At 38.3% G+C, this 19,773-nt stretch overlaps 1 protein-coding gene across 2 annotated transcripts in view; it reads left to right on the forward strand.

Annotated features, from left to right (window-relative positions):
* The window catches only part of TTC6 (tetratricopeptide repeat domain 6), a 217,927-nt gene extending 212,201 nt beyond the window's left edge, over nucleotides 1-5,726 (forward strand). For both annotated transcript variants that reach the window (XM_005561122.4, XM_073998506.1), the window contains 2 exons: nucleotides 4,712-4,937; nucleotides 5,426-5,726. In XM_005561122.4, coding sequence (XP_005561179.3) covers nucleotides 4,712-4,937; nucleotides 5,426-5,562 — 363 coding nt within the window. In that variant the 3' untranslated portion in view covers nucleotides 5,563-5,726. The remainder of the gene's footprint in view (nucleotides 1-4,711; nucleotides 4,938-5,425) is intronic.
* The last annotated feature ends 14,047 nt before the right edge of the window (nucleotides 5,727-19,773 follow it).

Raw genomic sequence — 19,773 nt, forward strand, 5'->3', positions numbered from 1 at the left:
ATGGCTTTTATTCCCTTTCACCCTCTGCCCTCATCACCTTATTTCTGACTATAAAGGAGGTAAGACTTCGGCTAGGAGGAAGGGTCCCTCAACTGATCTAATAAACTCTAGAGGGTTAAAAAAATGTGTGTGATCTGGCTTCTTTTATCTTTAGTGACTTAATGATAACCACTTAATGTGATTTAATGATCTTAAACCACAGTTGGATGTGCTACTTGCATACATTATGAACTACAGGTGACTTTAAAAAATAACTGGATCTGCTTTTTAATTAATTACAACGTAAGGGCATTAAACCAATTATTAAAAAATCAAGGCCATCTGTTGTGGTAGATGCCTTTAGCCTCTAATTGCTTCATAGTTAATATTCTGATACTTCAAGTAACCTCATTAAATTTATAGGTTTCATTTTCTAAGTAATATATTTGGCAGCTAGAGTAGAAAGTTACACAGTTCAAAGTTCTTTTCTCTTACGTGAGAAAAAGAATTTGCTCTTACATGATTGAAGGTTTGCCTTGTGATGTGTAATTGTGTCTTCTTTACTGATAATTTACTGGTGAATCAAAATGAAGTCTAAATTACTTTAGGAAGAAAGTTTTGGCCTTGCTTGGAGTCTTTCCCTTGCCTCATTTCTGAGAACTGGGGGTGCAGCCTTCTCTTCAGGAGAGAATCCTCTTCAAGCTCTTCACAGAATGCTGTCAATCCTGTCCCCCCTCCCCCCAACCTGTCTCAGGGTTGAGATGGATTTTACATCTTGAGCTAATTACCTCTCAAAAGTAAGAGGAAGCAAAATTCATGGAGTATTGCCTAAAGGTGATGTTCCCTCTCCATGTATAGACACTGGGAAAAACGTGATATATAAGTAATAATTGACAGAGTCCTTACTACTTTCTGCATATTGTTCTCAGTACATTACATATTAGTTCACTTAACCCTCACATCAACACTGGAAGTGGAGTTTTATTTGTTACCTTTGTTTTACAGATGAGGAAACTGATGCAAATAGAGTTTTAGTAACTCATTCAAAGTAGAGGCAGGATATAAACCCAGCAATATGACTCTATGGTCTGGGCTGTCAGCCACTGTGCAATCAGTGTTCCATATCACTCATGAAGGAAGTGAATAGAGGACAGCTCTTCGGGAAACATAGAGGAAAGTAGTTCAGTGACAGAGAGAATTTTAAGAAGGAAGGAGAGACCAAAGGTGTCCATGCCACAGAAATGTCATGGAAGACAAGAACTAGAATGTGTCCAGTAGGCTTGAGGACAGCTGCAATTTTAGCAACAACAGAATTCATGGAATAGGGAGAAATAGAAGCCAGATTATGTTTGGTTCGGAAAAAGTTGAGTATTAAGTAATTGGCGAGTGGCAAGCTTTACTGTGAAAAGTGACTCTCTCTTTAAGGTAGGTTTTAAAGTAGCGGCCAGGTTTTCATCCATCAGGGAATTAGAGATTTCTAAGTTGACTAGCAGGATGTCTAATCAGCATCTCAACTATTTGTGGTGAAAGGCCAGTTAAAAAAAATTCTAGTATACTGTAATCAATATACATTGCTAAAACCCAATAAAAATGAATTACTAGAAATGTGATCAAGTGCTGGGATGTCATAGCCATGTCAAAATTCTATAAAAGTTACTTATTGTTTATTCTCAATTTTGGTACTTGCCTCTTTGCAGAGCTCTAGCAAATGGCTCCTGGACCAGGACTCCAATACTGCTTTGCAGACTAACTTGAGGGTCCCTTTCAGATCAATGATGAGTTGTGAATAATCTCAAGTCCTTGGTCTTTTCAACAAGCTGATATTTCCTCTCTCTTTTTTATACCTTTTTTTGGTATAAGTGAGTTTTTATCACTCTTGTATGTCTTAGAACCTTATTTTGAAAAGTCTCTTGTGGTTGAGCTCTTACTCTGCTTTTTTACACAAAGTTTTACTTTTCTTTCTTCTTTTGTTTTCTTGTTTACTTTTTTTTAAATTGTACTTTAAGTTCTGGGGTACATGTACACAATGTGTAGGTTTGTTACATAGGTGTAAATATGCCATGTTGATTTGCTACTCCCATCGACTCATCATTTACATATCCCTCCCCCAACCTACCACCCACTGACAGGCCCTGGTGTGTGATGTTCCCCTTCCTGTGTCCGTGTATTCTCATTGTTCAACTCCCAATTATAAGTGAGAACATGCAGTGTTTGGTTTTCTCGTCTTGTGTTACTTTGCTGAGAATGATGGTTTCCAGCTTCATCTATGTTCCTGCAAAGGACATGAATCCATCCTTTATCATGGCTGCATAGTATTCCATGGTATATATATGCCACATTTTCTTTATCTAATCTATTATTGTTGGGCATTTGGGTTGGTCTTTGCTATTGTGAACAGTGCTACAATAAACATACGTGTGCATGGGTCTTTAGAGTACAATGATTTATAATCCTTTGGGTATATACCCAGTAATGGTGTTGCTGGGTCAAATGGTATTTCTGGTTCTAGATCCTTGAGGAATCACCACACTGTCTTCCACAATGGTTGAACTAATTTATACTCCCACCAACAGTGTAAAAGCATTCCTATTTCTCCACGTCCTCTCCAGCATCTCTTGTTTCCTGACTTTTTAATGATCAGCATTCTAAATGGCATAAGATGATACCTCATTGTGGTTTTGATTTGCATTTATCTAAACACCAGTGATGATGAGCATTTTTTCATGTGTCTGTTGGCTATATGAATGTCTTCTTTTGAGAAATGTCTGTTCATATCCTTTGCCCACTTTTTAATGGGGTTGTTTATTTTTTTCTTGTAAATTTGTTTGAGTTCTTTGTAGGTTCTGGATATTAGCCCTTTGTCAGATGGACAGATTGCAAAAATTTTCTCCCATTCTGTAAGTTGCCTGTTCACTCTGATGATAGTTTCTTTTGCTGTGCAGAAGTTCTTTAGTTTAATTAGATCCCATTTGTCTATTTTGACTTTTGTTGCCATGCTTTTGGTGTTTTAGTCATGAAGTCTTTGCCCATGCCTATGTCTTGTATGGTATTGTCTAGATTTTCTTCTAGGGTTTTTATGGTTTTAGGTCTTAGGTTTAAGTCTTTAATCCATCTTGAGTTAATTTTGGTATAAAGTGGAAGGAAGGGATCCAGTCTCAGCTTTCTGCATATGGCTAGCCAGTTTTCCCAGCACCATTTATTAAATAGGGAATCCTTTCCCCATTGCTTGTTTTTGTCAGGTTTGTCAAAGATCAGATGGTTGTATATGTGTGGTGTTATTTCTGAGGCCTCTGTTCTGTTCCATTGGTCTATATATCTGTTTTGGTACCAGTACCATGCTGTTTAGGTTACTGTAAACTTGGAGTATAGTTTGAAGTCAGGTAGTATGATACCTCCAGCTAGCTAGACTAATAAAGATAAAAGAGAGAAGAATCAAATAGATGCAATAAAAAATGATAAAAGGGATAGCACCATCGATCCCACAGAAATACAAACTATCATCAGAGAATACTATAAACACCTCTATGCAAATAAACTAGAAAATCTCAAAGAAATGTATAAATTCCTGGACACATACACCCTCCCAAGACTAAACCAGGAAGAAGTCAAATCTCTGAATAGACCAATAACAAGTTCTGAAATTGAGGCAGTAATTAATAGCCTACCAACCAAAAAGAGTCCAGGACCAGATGGATTCACAGCCGAATTCTATCAGAGGTACAAAGAGGAACTGGTACCATTCCTTCTGAAACTATTCCAATCAATAGAAAGAAAGGGAATCCTCCCTAACTCATTTTATGAGGCCAGCATCATCCTGATACCAAAACCTGGCAGACACACACACACACACACACACACAAATTTTTAGGCCACTATTCCTGATGAACATTGATGTGACAATCCTCAATAAAATACTGGCAAACTGAATCCAGCAGCACATCAAAAAACTTATCCACCATGATCAAGTTGGCTTCATTCCTGGGATGCAAGGCTGGTTCAACATACGCAAATCAGTAAATGACAAAAACCAAGTGTTATTTTTCTAATTTGTATTTTATCCTGTTGTTGTGGCCTTCTTTTCTATTTTATGCTTTAACATATTTTCATCTCTATACAGGGATCTGGGATTTGGGGTAAGAGGCAGTGGGAGGATTTTTTTTTTTTTTTTTTTTTTGAGATGGAGTCTTGCTCTGTCACCTAGGCTGGAGTGCATTGGTGTGACCTCCACACACTGCAACTTCCGCCTCCCAGATTCAAGCAATTCTCCTGCCTTAGCCTCCCGAGTAGCTGGGATTACAGGCACCTGCCACCACACCCAGCTAATTTTTGTATTTTTAGTAGAGATGGGGTTTCCCCATGTTGGCTAGGCTGGTCTCGAACTCCTGACCTCAGGTGATCCACCTGCCTCAGCCTTCCAAAGTGCTGGGATTGCAGGTATGAGCCACCGCACCCAGCCAGTGGGAGCATTTTAACCCAGCCAACAGGAGTATTATATCACTGACATTATCTAGAATTGCTGACACATTGTAATAACAAAAAACAGATCAACTTTTGGTTGGGTTTACCTTTTTACATTCTCTGCAGACAATGCACCTCTGTACCTGGGATGAATTGCTTCTATTGCCCCCTTGGTATGCCACTGGCGTTAATTTAAAATTAAGACTAAAAGTGCTTCAAATTTCGGTATAGTAAGTTGCTAATTAAAATATATCATTATCTTCATATTTTGTAGGCCAGTGGCTACTTCTCAAAAGCTTTAAAATTTGATCCAGAAAATGAATATATTCTCATGAATCGAGCTATTACAAATACAATATTAAAGAAATACGAAGAAGCAAAAGGAGATTTTGCAAATGTAATTGAAAGCTGTCCATTTTGGGCTGCAGTATATTTTAATAGAGCACATTTCTACTACTGCTTAAAGCAATATGAACTAGCTGAGGAAGACCTTAATAAAGGTATACTTTTGGTAATTATTTTGGTAAGATTGCAGTGGTTGATGTGATTATTTTTAGACTACAAAAGAAGAAAATCATTAGGTCTATTTATTTAGATAAAGTTACATAAGAATTAGTGGTTTTAGATATCATGTCCTTGATATAATCGATATAGATTCCTTTATGTAATATCTTAACTTAAAGCTCTAGTAAACTGAGATATAGAGAATTATTACAAAACTATACACAAACAATGCCAACCTTTCGAAGAAAGACATTGTACTGTGTTTCCCCAAGTTAGTTTGCTTAGAAAGATTCAATATTTTTAATTTAACTAAATAGTTCTGTTTGAAGAAAAATATTTTCAAATAAAAAGTATTAAAGTTCTTGATTTCATCCATTGAGTTACTTTTTAAAAAAAGTTCTTATACAATTTTTGTTTGTAAGGAAATGAGACTATTTTTTGAGTGCTAGCTTAAACATATCTTGATTTTCTTTTTCTTTTGCAGCCCTGTCTTTGAAGCCTAATGATGCTCTAGTATATAATTTTAGAGCAAAAGTTCGTTGTAAAATAGGTCTGATTGAGGAAGCTATGGCTGACTATAACCAAGCACTTCATCTTGAAGACCATAACTCAGTTATATGATTACATAGACCGTGGTTGCTAGAGTAATTTACACAACTGTTCTCTCTGAAACTGAAACATATTTGTTGTCTAAAAGGTTCCACCATTTTCATTATTGTATTCATTATGCTTAGTCTTCCATATAACCTTCTATGCATTTTAATAAAATGTTTGTTATACATTAATTATAAAATTTATGTCATTTTCTGCATATTTGGAATACCTTGATAATTGAATTTTTTCAAGGCTGCAAAATTTAAAGGAAAATGTTTCTTAAGGAATTAAATAGGAATGTTTCTTAACATTTAAAATATTTTCTTTAAAGTAATTCTTTTTGAAATAATACTATATATTGTAGAAAAAATGTCATCAACCTTTTCATCAATCCTTGCTGATAATGTATTCAACAGTATACAGATTAAAAAAATAAACAGAACTGATGACTATAAAAAACTGAACTCAAGTAAACCCCTTCTCTTTTCCTTTAAACAGTGTGTATACAGGTTAATAGTCTTCCTAATACCTATATTCTTCCAATAGACAAATGTGTTTCTCTTTTACATGTGGCCTGCCTTCTAGGACAGCACCTATAAAGATTTTGGACATCATGTTTCCTTGAGATAGTTCCCTCTGCCTCTTTAATGCAGCTATCATAGATACATATAAAATCTGTATATATTTATAATTCTTGCATTGCAGGAGTTGATGAGTGAAAATAAAACAACTAAAAACTATTTATAGAGTGTCTCTGAGGAATCTTTGAATGAACCAGAGAACTCTTTCCCTTTGCCTCACTGATAACAGCAAGACTTCTTAACTTTTTTTTTTTTTTTGAGACGGAGTCTCACTATTGCCCAGACTGGAGTGCAGTGGCGTGATCCTGGCTCACTGCAACCTCCACCTCCCAGGTTCAAGTGATTCTCCTGCCTCAGCCTTCTGAGTAGCTGGGATTACAGGCGTGTGCCACCACACCCAGCTAACTTTGTATATTTAGTAGAGATGGGGTTTCACCATGTTAGCCAGGCTGATCTCGAACTCCCGGCCTTGGGTGATTGGCCCGCCTCCGCCTCCCAAAGTGCTGGGATTATAGGCATGAGGCATTGCTCCAGGCCTGGCTTCCTAACTTTAAATTTGCTCATATTTGCCTCATTTGGGTTGTTTCCCTTCTTGGTTTTATTCTTCCAGTACATCTCCATCTCCTCAGAGACCTGTGTTCACTGTAAGCAGGCATTTGGAAAGAATACTTCTCTCCACTCAGCTTTCTTTGTTTTTAGTTTGATGTACCAGATTTTCATAATAGGATGTTGACTTTTATTTAATTAGTCAATTAAGTAATTCTTTTTAAGAGGCAGGATCTTTCTGTCACCCAGGCTGGAATGCAGTGGCGTGATCATAGCTCACTGTAGCCTTGATCTCCTTAGCTCAAGTGACCACCCTGCTTCAGCCTCCCAAGTAGCTAGGACTACAGGCATGCAACACCATGCTTGGCTAAATTTTTATTTTTTGTGGAGGCGGGGTCTTGCTATATTGCCAGGCTTGTCTCGAACTGCTGGACTCAAGTGATTCTCCCATCTTGGCTTCCCAAAGTGTTGGGATTACAGGCATGAGCCACTGTGCTTAGCCAGAATGTTGATTTTCATTTGTAAGCCACCATGGGATGCTTCACACTATTTCAGGAAAATTTTCTTGGTATGATGTGTGGGCCCATGTGAGGATTGGGTCATCCCTGGTGAGTTATTTTACTTGGTAAATCAGACAAATTTAATAAGCTGCTTCATAACCTCTTTCTCTCACTTATCTTCATGCCTTTTCATCTCTGCCCCAGCCACAGATGAGATTCAGACAAACCACATGCAGCCACAGACAGCCCCTGCCTCCTGCCTATGCCGCAAGTCACTCACCGACTGCCCTGGGGCTTCTCTGTTGAAAGAGGTGATAGAGGCTGTGGGATTCTCAGTGCCTGCCCCTATGCGCTGTGGACGTGCAGGGGACAGTTCCTGTCGGATGAACCTTTTTGGTGATGGGAGAAATGAACTGGTAGATAAATTCTAACCTCTTCCGTCTCTTCTTGGTGGAGTGTTCTGAGACACTGAGTGTACACGGCTCCGTGGAGGATAGTCCTGAGTGATTATGCAATCAGTTGTACTTACTGGTGGCCACTTTCAAATCACACCTCATGCTGGTGCTTCTGTCTTCCTTGCCTCACCCTCCCTTCTCAGCGTCCCTGCTTTCCTGGGATTGTACTTCTCGATAAAGTAGTAACACAGAAGCATTTGCCTTGGGGTCTACTTTCTGGTGGGAGCCCAGGCTGAGACAGTTAGTAATTTAATATTTTTTTCTAATTGTACACAAATCCTTGTAACACAAGGCAGGATGTGATAACTATTGGGGAAATGATACAATCCAAGGGTCATGCGAGCAGAGTAGGACAAAACATGTCTAACTTTTCAAAATGCCGTATGTCCCCTGGCTCATATCCCCTTGGCACCCACAGTTTCTGCATGCACTGACAGAATCCTATTGCAAGCATCCGTGATTTTCCACGGGAGGCATTTCTTTCTCTCAGCCCGTGCCCAGGCCAGGCCTTCTGAAGAGGAGCTGATGACACTAGGAGGAACCTTCAGCTAATGACAGAAGGGAATTAAAGGATAAACTCCCTTGTCTCTTGAAGGGATAGCTCTCCCTGACTTCCCCAGTGGGATTAAACCCCAGTGACCTGCCATATAATTTTTTCTGTGGCCACACCTTTTGTTGGCTTTTTCCCTTCCCTGTCTTACCTCCCTCTCCCCTGGCAAAGACAAAAGCATGCTAGGATCTCCTCCCAAGTAAACTACTTGCACTTAAATAAATAAAACCTGTCTCAGGATCTAAGATGGCAGCATTGAGGAAGAAGCATTTAAGCTGGTCCTGAGCAGGAGAAAATGCCCATGGGCAGAGGTGTTGAATAGTAAGACTCTCCATACAGACTGAATGTCAGGACAGAGATACAGCAGTGAGAAAATAAAGAAGCATATTTTGGAAAGGGGCTGGAGCAGAGTTTTTGTGAGTAAATGATAGAAGGAAAATAAGGCTCTGTAGTCAGAAGGAGATAGAGAAAGAGGGTTTTTTTTTTCTTAGTCATTTTTTCTCCCTCAGTCTTCACATTAGTAGACTGCGGATATTTTAGCCTCGCCAATAAAATTGGACATATGAAAATTGATCAGTACTCTACAGAAAAAGGTTTACCTTGTCCTGTATGTGCTCCAACTGTATGTGGTATAGATTCCAACTCTGACAGTTGGAAGATGCAGGGCAGATAAAGGGAAGGATAGCATGATGAAGGAAGGATTGAGAGGATGGAGAACACAGAAGAAAGTAACTTCAGGAGGTCATAGGATGTAAATGAGGTACTCATGCCCCAAGGGAAAAGGAAAAAGGGAAAAGGAAAAAAGCTTTCATCTTTTCTAATTAACTTTGCTTGGTTTTGATCGCTTCAGAAGGTTCCCTGAGTCTACATGCTTCTCACTGTTGTAGGACTTACTGGTTGGGTTTAATTTATTTATAATAAGTACACAAACACACACACAGGACTTCTTCTGATGATTATCTCTGGGAGATAAAATTGGAGGGAGAAAGGAGAAAGGGAGCAGAAGATTTTTCACTTTGTTTTATTAAATTTTTTTTACACATCAAGATGAAAGAAGAGTGGTGGAATTATAGATGACTTTTTCAATTTTATGCACTTCTGTATTTTTTTTTAGTTTTTTTTTTTTTTGTTAATTTATGTATTTTTTTAACTAGAATATAAGCTTTATAAAGACAGGAATTTTGTCTTTTTTGTTAAGTGCTGTATCTCCAATGCCTGTAGTGCCTGGCAGCTAATTTATGCTCATAACATATTTGTTAAATAATACACAAATTACAACTACCAGGGATCACCATTATTGTATAGATATTGTGGTGTGAATTATTTGCTTGTCATATGCCCTTCAGACATCTTGCATTCCTTCCATAAGACAGATACTGAAAGCTAAAAGTTTTGCCTCCCAAATGTCATTGCAGCCAGCAGAGTTCCAGATGTGATTTAGTTTCTGCCAGTTTGATGCAATCTGATGAGGCTGAATTGAGGCAGTATCATCCAAAGCACCCTTCTGCTCATGCTAAAATAGTTGGCTAGAGTAGAATTGTTAGATTTAGCAAATACAAATATAGAATAACTGTAGTATGGTTTGGATTTGTCCCCTCCAAATCTTATGTTGAAATGTGATCTCCAATGTTGGAGGGTGGGGCCTGGTGGGAGGTGATTGGATCTTGGGTATAGATCCCTCATGAAGGGTTTCATGCCACCTTTTTGGTGATAAGTGAGTTCTACCTCAGTTAGTTTACTGGAGAGTTGGTTGTTTAAAATAATCTGGCTCCTCCTTCTCCCTTTCTTGTTCCTGCTCTCACCATGTGCCTGCTCGGGTTTCACCTTCCCTCATGATTGTAAGTTTCCTGAGGCCCTCACTAGAAGCTGAGCAAATGTTGGCACCCTGCTTGTAAAGCCTGCAGAACTGTGGGCTGATTAAATCTCCTTATAAGTTATCCAGTATCAGGCATTCTTTGTAATAAAACAAAAAGCTGACTAATAAAATCTGGTTAAATTAGAATTTCAGATAAATTATTAATAATTCAGGGCTCCCAGTTAAACACAGGTCACTCAAATTTGAATTTCAAATCAATAAGTTTTTTTAGTATAAGTATATCCTATTATATGGGATATACTTATACTAAAATTATTCCGAAATTTAGTTTCAGAAAAACATTTTCAAAAGAAAATGTTGTTGATCAGAAATTCAAATTCAAACAGGCATCCTGTGTCTTATCTGGCAGTCCTGCTCTGGAACCAGCCATCTGGCCATGGCTTCTGACCCTAGATGGATCGTATGTTTCCCTAGAATCTACAGTTGCTGTGCCCATTTCTTTATTTTCAGGCTTCCTCTCTGGCAGAGCAGCATCTCCCCCAGTTTGGCCAGTCTTGTGTTGCTCTTCTGGGGGCCAAGCCCAGACCCTGCTTCTCCAGACTTTCCAATGATGTGAGCACCCATGTCCTTGTAGGAAACCCCTTTCTTTGTAAAAGAACTAGATTGCCTTTGTTATCTATAACTGAACTCCTACTGATACTTTTCTGTTCCCAAGATTTTTTTTTCTAATTTAGAGCTTTATTTTTCATTTGACATGGATGGGAGTCTCTTCTCTGCAATGAGGCATTTCTATAGTTTGGTCACGGGCAGAAGAATGTAATTAGAACTAAAAACTAATAATCACAATATTTAGCACTTAGAGGTATAGCCTTCCATGCCTCACCTATGTTGCCTCTACTTTCTCTGTAGCCTTGTAAGGTAGGTAGGTATCATTAGATGAGGAGACTGAGACTCAGAAGGATTGAGTTGTATGATTGGGGTCACATAGCTAGTGAGTGGTGGGGTTGAGGTTGAAATCCTGTTCTAGTGCCTGCTCTGCGCTTCCTGCTCCTGTTCACCTGGAAAAAAATCCAAGGCAAGATAAACGCATGTTCTATTAAACAGTCTTTATTATAATGATATTAGAGCTCTTTGGCTTCCTAATGATTTTTTGTGAAGAAAAAGTATTTCCAGTCTTTCACACTTTTTTTTGGTACTGTCTTATATACATATATGTATGCCTATGTCTGTCTATCTATCTCTTCATTTATCTATCCATCCATCCTAAAATTAGATAAATGCACAATAGTAATAAGGTTATCTCAAGCTTTTAATTTGAAATACAGTCAATGTGCTATGTCTTATATTTCATCTCTAACAATAAAGGCAACATAGGAATTGACACCATAAAGGTCAACACACAGGCAGTAAGAAAGGGAGAAAAACAAAACCATTATTTGTTAAAAACCGACTATATACCAAACACCCAACTGTGGCTTAAGGTTATATATAGGTGTAGATATATATACACATATATGTATATATAGTTGTGTGCATATATATGTGTGTGTGTGTATATATATTTTTGAGACAGACCAGGCCGGAGTGTAATGGTACGATCTCAGCTCACCACAACCTCTGCTTCCCGGGTGATTCTCCTACCTCAGCCTCCTGAGTAGCTGGGATTACAGGCATGTGCCACCAAGCCCGGCTAATTTTGTATTTTTAGTAGAGATGGGGTTTCTCCATGTTGGTCAGGCTGGTCTCGAACTCCCAACCTCAGGTGATCCGCCCGCCTCAGCCTCCCAAAGTGCTGGAATTACAGGCATGTGCCACCACGCCCAGCTAATTTTGTATTTTTAGTAGAGATGGGGTCAGGCTGGTCTCGAACTCCCAACCTCAGGTGATCCGCCTGCCTCCGCCTCCCAAAGTGCTGGGATTACAGGCATGAGCCACCATACCCGGCCAATATATTTTCTTAAATTGATTTGCTAGTATTAATCGAACTCATTTTCAAAGAAAGAATTTGTAAAAGTAAATGCGTGACTATTAAAAATGTGTCATTCTACCTAAAATCATCTCATTTTATTCCAGTCATATTACATTTTGGGAAACATTGTACTTCACAGTATTATTGTTTGATGGGTATAGCTAGAAGAGTAACCAGAGTGCGGGAGGGAAGAATGTCAAATGCCAGCTGAGATGGATAAGGGAAAGAGAATGAACAGGAAACATAAGGTGATTGCCTGGGCAGACAGGTCAGAGTCAGAACAATAATAGCCTTTTACTTTGAGAGTCCCAGTCTACATTCTTAGTGTGTTTTTGTAACAGTAAGATCTTACTCCCAGAGCTTCTCCAATGTCACAAAAAGGTTTTGTTAGTCAAAGCTTTAGACTCATTGATTTCCAAAAACAACAGGAACCTTAATGACCATTCACAATGAGGTACCAGACTTTGTTCAAAATCTCTTCCTCTTCTCACTCATCTTTGCCTGGCTAATTTATTCTCAAGAAGGGTCTTATTTCCCCATCTAGGAGAGTGGCTTAGATCTTTTGTTATATATTCCCACAGCACTGTCACCTTCTCTTTGGGAACGCCCTTCACATCTGTGTATCCTTGTTTAATGGTTGTCTTCCTCACCAGACTGGAAACTCTTCCTCACCAGACTGAAAACTCAGATTGTGTATATCTGTTCACCACTGCATCACCAATGCTTATCACAGCTCCTGGCACTTATCAGGTGCTTCATAAATATTCGATGTGTTTATTTAAGGAAAAGACAGGTATGGACCCTCACACAGGACTCTGTGACCCAACACACTACAGATACATGTTTTACTATTCATTTATAAGATAAAGTGAGCATCCTGCGAGATTTCAGGCAAGCCTTGACAAAGCAGTGACTGCCTGCATCCTCAGTACTTTTCTTATTTAACAGTTCATCCTTAGTGTCCACACAGCTTTAACTGTGCCTAACTCATACACACACACACACACACACACACACACACACACAACATCCTTAGGATCAGGAGATAAGATTAACCTTGAAAAATGAAGTTTCAAGCAAAATCAAGACATAATGCATGAGATCACCCTGCTATAAAAATACTCTAAGGATTAGTCAACCAGTAGTAGCTGAAAACAGAACTCTGTCAAGGTGATAAGGTTGTAATGTCTGAAACAATGATGTATCAACATCTCAACCTAATCATTGTACTCTTTATAATTAGATGATGACATAACATAATCAAGTTGTAACCCAATAAAGTCGAGTGCATATGAGACTATGCAGATTTTTAATTTCTGTGCTTTTTAAGAAAGGTTATACTAATCGAAAGGGCATGGTGGGTGTGGAACTTAGAATAGGAAGAGGAGGGAATGATCAGAGTGTAAACATCTATATGCACGTTTCTGGCTCTGTCTGCTGAACAGATTCTCTAAACAGTGCACAGGAACATTCTGATATTTTGACCCCTCCCCAACTGGTAAATTTCCATCAAGTATATGGACCATACCATTGTCATAACTTTAATTCATGAAACCAATAAGACAATTCAACAACTTCTTTTCTTGATTCTATTCTATCCAAGAAGTCTTCCATTGATAATTAGTTTTCCATATGGATATGCAGAACAGTATGTATAGTGTAGTAAGCTTCCATTTTATTGTAAAATAAAACCATACATATGCAGAATATATTACATTTTCGTATAAAGCCTTAAATGAGTTTCATACATCAGACTTTAACAATGAGTGCCTGTAGAGAATGGGATTGATGGTGTAGAGTTTATTGGTAGAAGCTGCATGAGAATTTTAAGAGATCTTCAGTTTGATTTTTTTTTAACTTTTGACACTTCTGCATTCTCTGATTTATGTATTTTTAAATCACTGAGTACAACTTAGTTTTATAATAGGAAAAATGTAAAGTTATCCCCCTCCCATGTTAAAATAGCTTATTCGAGGCAACATTTCAGACTCTAAAAGTCCCACATTGCCTTTTCCATGTATGCCTGCAGTGGACTCTGAGCTAGAGCTGGCAGAGCAGGAGTTGTTCAGAGGTCCCACTGGTCCAGGGAGGTACTGTCCACAAAGCATCTCAGGTCCGTGTTTGCATCATGACCATCTCTTGGGAAGAACTTAGCTTTAAAAGTATTTTTCTAAAATACATAGGCTGATGACCATAGTCACTTAAGTTTCTAAGGAAAATATGAAACTTACTACCTAAACCTGTGAGTCAATTGAGGTCTTTTACTTCCCAGGACTACAATTTTAATTTCTCTGCAAAAGGATCTGTTCATTTGCATGCGCTCATGTGATGATTTTGCTTTGCTTTAGAGCTGTTACTTCTCTGAAAATAAAAAGATCTCTAAAGCCTCTGATAAAAAGAAAAGAGGATAATCACTGAAAACTTTGTCTTAACATATCTATCAACTTTATGACACAAATTTTAAAAGAGGAAAGAATTTTGGGAGGCCGGTGGTTTGTGCTGATAATACCTGTAATTTTGTAATGTGACTTAAAAGCAAAAAATCACTAAGTGGAAAAAGCATCATTTACATTTCAAATACAAATATACTCCTTAATCTTACTTCAGTTGGTTAATAGGTGAGACAATTCAATTTATTGCATATATATAAAGTATCATATGATTTTATATATAAAGGATGTGATTATATATATATTATACATAAACCACATGACACTTTAAAGTACAATTTTTACTTACATGGTTGTAAGACCTAAGGGAAAGATTCCTAATTGTTTTGTATGAAGCATTACTTTCTTTCTCTAACCTTCCTATAGGAGACCTATGTGAGTCTACAAATCAACTTGCCTTATATTTAAAGAAAGAAAAAGTAATTGGGAATTTAACTTAATATTTATGTCATTCTTCCATTCTTAGTATTTATGTCATTATTACTCTTACCCAGTAGTCATTTTGTGTAAAAAGCTTGTTATAAACCACTAAATGCTGAATTTATTAGACTGGGAGAGCATCATTTAGGAATGTTTGCTTTATAAGTCAGGAACAAATCTCTCTTTTGAATGTAAAGACCAAGATAAGAATTTTAGTATCTAAGTTAAGGTGTTTTATTCTGCAAAACCTAGAGATGAGGTCTTCTTTCCCTAAAAATGATAGAGCAATGATTTTTATTAGTCTTGGAGTCCTATTCAGAAAATTGACAAATTCTGTAGCAGAACTCTGTGCCTTTGAAATGTGAGAGACATCTCACCACAACTTCTCCATGTATAATTTACCCTGAATAATGTATGAGTCGTGTAATAGCCCTGCAGCGCATACTCATCTTCACAGAATACTGACTTCTCTAGTATTGCGTCTTCTGCTTTCCATTCCTATGCTGTGTGTTTACTATATTAAGTCTTTGATGGTGAGCAGAAAAGGTGGGAGAAGAATATTTGAGAGCTGAAAATCCTGGGCAATCCAGGAAATAGTTTAATATACTAGACTTCTCATTGTAGCTTGGTTGTGAAAATGTGATCTTTGCTTAGAACTTGCCTCTAGGGTTTCGGAAACCGGGATTTCTTTACAACTAGGGAAATAAGTGAGTAGCCAAAGAGTATCAACTTTACTTCAGGGGTGTTAGAGGGGGAATTGGTATAGGGCACCGGGAGGGTTGAGAGGGAAGAGAAATTTAAGTTATTTAAATGGAAAGTAATTTAAAATATTTTTACATCGAAAGATACAGCTATGTCATGGGACAGAATTTTTAAAGTTCGCATGAATCTTAGTGGTAAGGCACAGGGCTTTGTAGACATTTCTCGTTTTTGTTTGACTGCTTTGGGATATGCCACGGGCCCACAGGCTGGCGTTCACTCTGCTAAGGACCATGAGACAACGGCAGCCTCTGCCACCCCAGTCCCACATCAGCACTGTTTTCTGAAGCCCCTTCAACAGCAAGTGCTCACTGGATTCTCCCAACGAGTTGTTAGCCCATTTCGCAGATGAGAAAACCTTGAGTACAGAAAGATTAGGTGGCTTATTGAGGTCCCACATTTAAGGACAGAGCCACAATACAACCCAGGCTACCTGCAAAATACCATTTCAGGAAAGCTTTGGAATGGAAAATACCAATAAAGCAAGATTAAAAAACCCTGAGGCCCTCTCTTGCAAGTTTTTATTTAAACGATTCTAATAGAATGCATTCTTGACTGGATGTAGAGTAATTCATTTCTCAAAGTATTTTCAATGATACATGTATTTTTTAATTAGTATTTTAAGTGCCATCTCCATGTCTACTTAGATTCATTCTATGCTATATAAAATATGGGAAATAATAAAAACATTTAAGTGCTTACTAAATGTCAAGACCTTTTCTAAATGCTGCATGTGTACTCTCTCTTTAATTACTGCAACCGCTCCATGAAGCTGTTATGATTCATATCCCCATTTCATAGATGAGAAAATGGCAGTGGAGAGAGGCAGGGTTATTTGCCTGAAGTAACGTGTAGTAAGAGGTGGAACAGTTTGAGTCCAGGACCTCTGCTTTACCATGATCCTAAATGGCATAAGGAGAAAAAGGACCGAGGCCCCCGTCCTGTACAAAGGAGGTGACTGTCAGTGGCCTCCAGGCCTCAAGGAAATCTGTGCCCTGGAAATTCTATCTCTTGGCACCCCAGAAATTATATGTCTCCTTGAGGAGTTGAGGAACTTTATGTTTTATCCTATGTTTGAAATAGCCTAAACCCAAAGTGGCCGATTCAATTTTGCTTTAAAATGAGGAAGATTAGAGGATAAAACACAACCTTAAAACCTAATAATTAACTTCACAATGCTGTAGGGTTATAGCTACTGCTAAGCCAGAACTTTATTTTCTGGATGCTAAGTCACTCTGAGATTTATCCCTGAAAGTTTATAGGAAAAAGAAAGGAATCTCTGAGAGGAAATAGCTAATGCTGACCGGGTGCTCAAACAGGACAGGGGTTTAAGAGTAATTTCTGCCATTAAGCTCTCCTGTAACCCACAAGCAATAAATGACAGTCTTTTAAAAATGACAACGGCTTATCGAATTCCTGGGCACCACACAGGAAAGAACTCGATCAATTTCTCTACACTTGTAATGTCAAGAGGACTCATACTCTAGACCTCTGTTATAAAAGAGGAATTGTTTATGGCTATTGAAAAATCCTTGTGGAGCTGTCCATCAAACTTTATGAAATATGTGAGTTACTTAGGTATCAGCTCTCTGGATCTAATTTTCTTTCCAGAGCATTTGGAATCAAACCTTTTTCTTACTGGCTGGTTTCACATTGATAAACATTGAGCATTTTTACTCTTTTCTCTCCTTTCCTACCTGTTTTTATTGACTCTCTTCCTATCCTTTTTTCTTTTCTTCATCTCCTGTTCTGAGATGAAGAAACTGTTAGTGTTTCTCAAAATGGAGCCTGTGGTCTACCTGTGTCAGAAAAGACTGGGATGCTTACTAAAACTTCAAATTTCAGGCCTTACATCAACTGTACTAACTCAGATTTTTTGGGAGTGATACCCAAGAAACTGAACTTCAGTAAGCTCCCAAGGAGATTCCTATTCACATTGAAACAGAGAAGGTCTGGTTTAGTGGTTTTCAAACTTAATTGTTGTGGAGGGTTTGTTAAAAACACAGATGTCTAGGCCTCACCCCAGAGTTTCTGATTCAGGAGGTCCTGGGTAGACCTGGGACTTGCATTTCTATAGGGTTCCTGGGTGATGCTAATGCAGCTGCTGTTTTGGAAACCCCACTTTAAGAACTCCAGAGTGGGAGGCTGAGGCAGGAGAATGGTGTAAACCCGGGAGGCGGAGCTTGCAGTGAGCTGAGATCCGGCCACTGCACTCCAGCCCGGGCGACAGAGCGAAACTCCGTCTTAAAAAAAAAAAAAAAAATTCCAGAGCGTTGAGAAGCTCTAGTCTAATCTCTGAAGTTCTGAAAAAGCTTTTAAATAAAACATACCCTAAAATGTTGAATGTTAATTATTTTAGTTGTAAAAATATAAACATTACAAAAACACTTACATTTCTATCTGTACCTCTGTGTGTATCATTCCTCACTCTCCATCTCTACATATTGAACTCTGCTCATGGTTCAGAGGGTGATGGTCCTTGATATGGGTTGGCTGTGTGTCCCCACCTGAATGTTATCTGAATAGTAATCCCCACATGCTGAGGGAGGGAGGTGATTGGATCATGGGTGTGGTTCCCCCAAGCTGTTCTCCTGATAAGTGAATTCTCATGAGATCTGATGGTTTAAAAGTGTTTGGCAGTCCCCTCCTTGCACGCTGTCTCTCCTGCTGCCTTGTGAAGAAGATGCTTGCTTCCCCTTCACCTTCCACCATGATTGTAAGTTTCCTGAGGCTTCTCCAGCCATGTGGAACTGTGGGCCAATTAAAACTCTTTCCTTTATAAATACTTTGTCTCAGGCAGTTCTTTATAGCTGTTTGAAAGTGGACTAATAGAGTCCTCCTCCACGAGACCATCCTTGATTCATACAAATGTGGGTCATCTCTCTCCTCAGCCCCAAACCCCCACCCTGGCTTTCTACTTCTTTGTGGACACTGATTCCCTTCTACATGGCTGTGCAGTTGTTTGTGTTTGGGAGAAGATGTTTCATCTTTCCTACCATATTGCAAGCTCCTAAACACAAGGTTTGTGCCTTTTTATTCTGTTTTGCCCTGCAGTATATAGAGTAGTCCTAGGCACTTTGGTGATGCTCAACAGATGTTTCAGTAATAATAAATGAATGCTTTTCTGGGCGAAGGATGCATTTAATTCCTTTAAATTAGAGCTAGACTATTAAGGTTTCATATCTTCCACCTGAAGGATCCTTCCACCTGAAGGATCTTTCTTCACAAGAGTGATGGCCATTCTTTTCTTTCATTTGACTGAGAAGGTAGGTAGTGTTTTGGATGAGTCCCCTTATAGAAAAACCTATTAAAATCCAAGGAACTCTCCAATAAGTTGTTGAGGCCTAGTGCTGGTATCTCAGAAAGATTTTCCTACTCTCTGTCTATGTAAAGTGTGTTTCCTGCCTCACCTGAGAGCATGTTACAAAGGCAGCGTCCGGGGTCCTACCCCAGACCTCCCGAATGAGAATCTGCAGGTGACTTGTATGTGCGTTCATGTTTGAGAAGCAGTGCCCTAAGAAGTTTCCTTCTTTGACTGAAAAAAGTACTTAAAATAGTACTCAAGTCAGTACTTGAAATTTTGGCGATTATAGGTTTGTTAATTTTTTTTGTTTATTTTACAAGACACTCTGTGGTAACTGGGAGTTCTGCCGAGGGTTTGTAACCATCATTAAAGATTCTTATTAAATGGGCATCATTTTATGTTAGACATACTAAAGAAACATAATCTGAGCTTTGCCACAAAACCAGACATCATTGATGTGGTCAAGCATATATTAAGACATAATTAAACATACAAAGCCTATAGATGCAGCATCAATACAACATGGGTGGATTTGTTTTTGAAATTTTTGTTATTCATCCTCTGTAATCTGTATTTCTTTGATTTCAGAGTTTTCAAAACAATATTTTTTAGCTATATGTCTATAAAAATTTGGTATTAAACTAAACAGAAATTTAGTAACCTGGGCTGGTTTTATAAAGATTGATATTCCTGAGTACCTTTGAATCTGTCTCAATTTGTAATGAAAAAGCATAAAAATTCTGTCATATGGAAAACTAGTTGTGCTATATGGTACTCATTTTTGACTTTAATTTGTAGTATAACTCATGTATAATGGATCAGGCATCAAAGGGATAATTAACAGTTTGAAGTAAATTCTCAAAAATAAGGAAAAGTGCTTATATGCTT

This window comes from Macaca fascicularis, chromosome 7 (assembly GCF_037993035.2).
Source record: "Macaca fascicularis isolate 582-1 chromosome 7, T2T-MFA8v1.1".
Classification (NCBI taxonomy): Eukaryota; Metazoa; Chordata; class Mammalia; order Primates; family Cercopithecidae; genus Macaca; species Macaca fascicularis.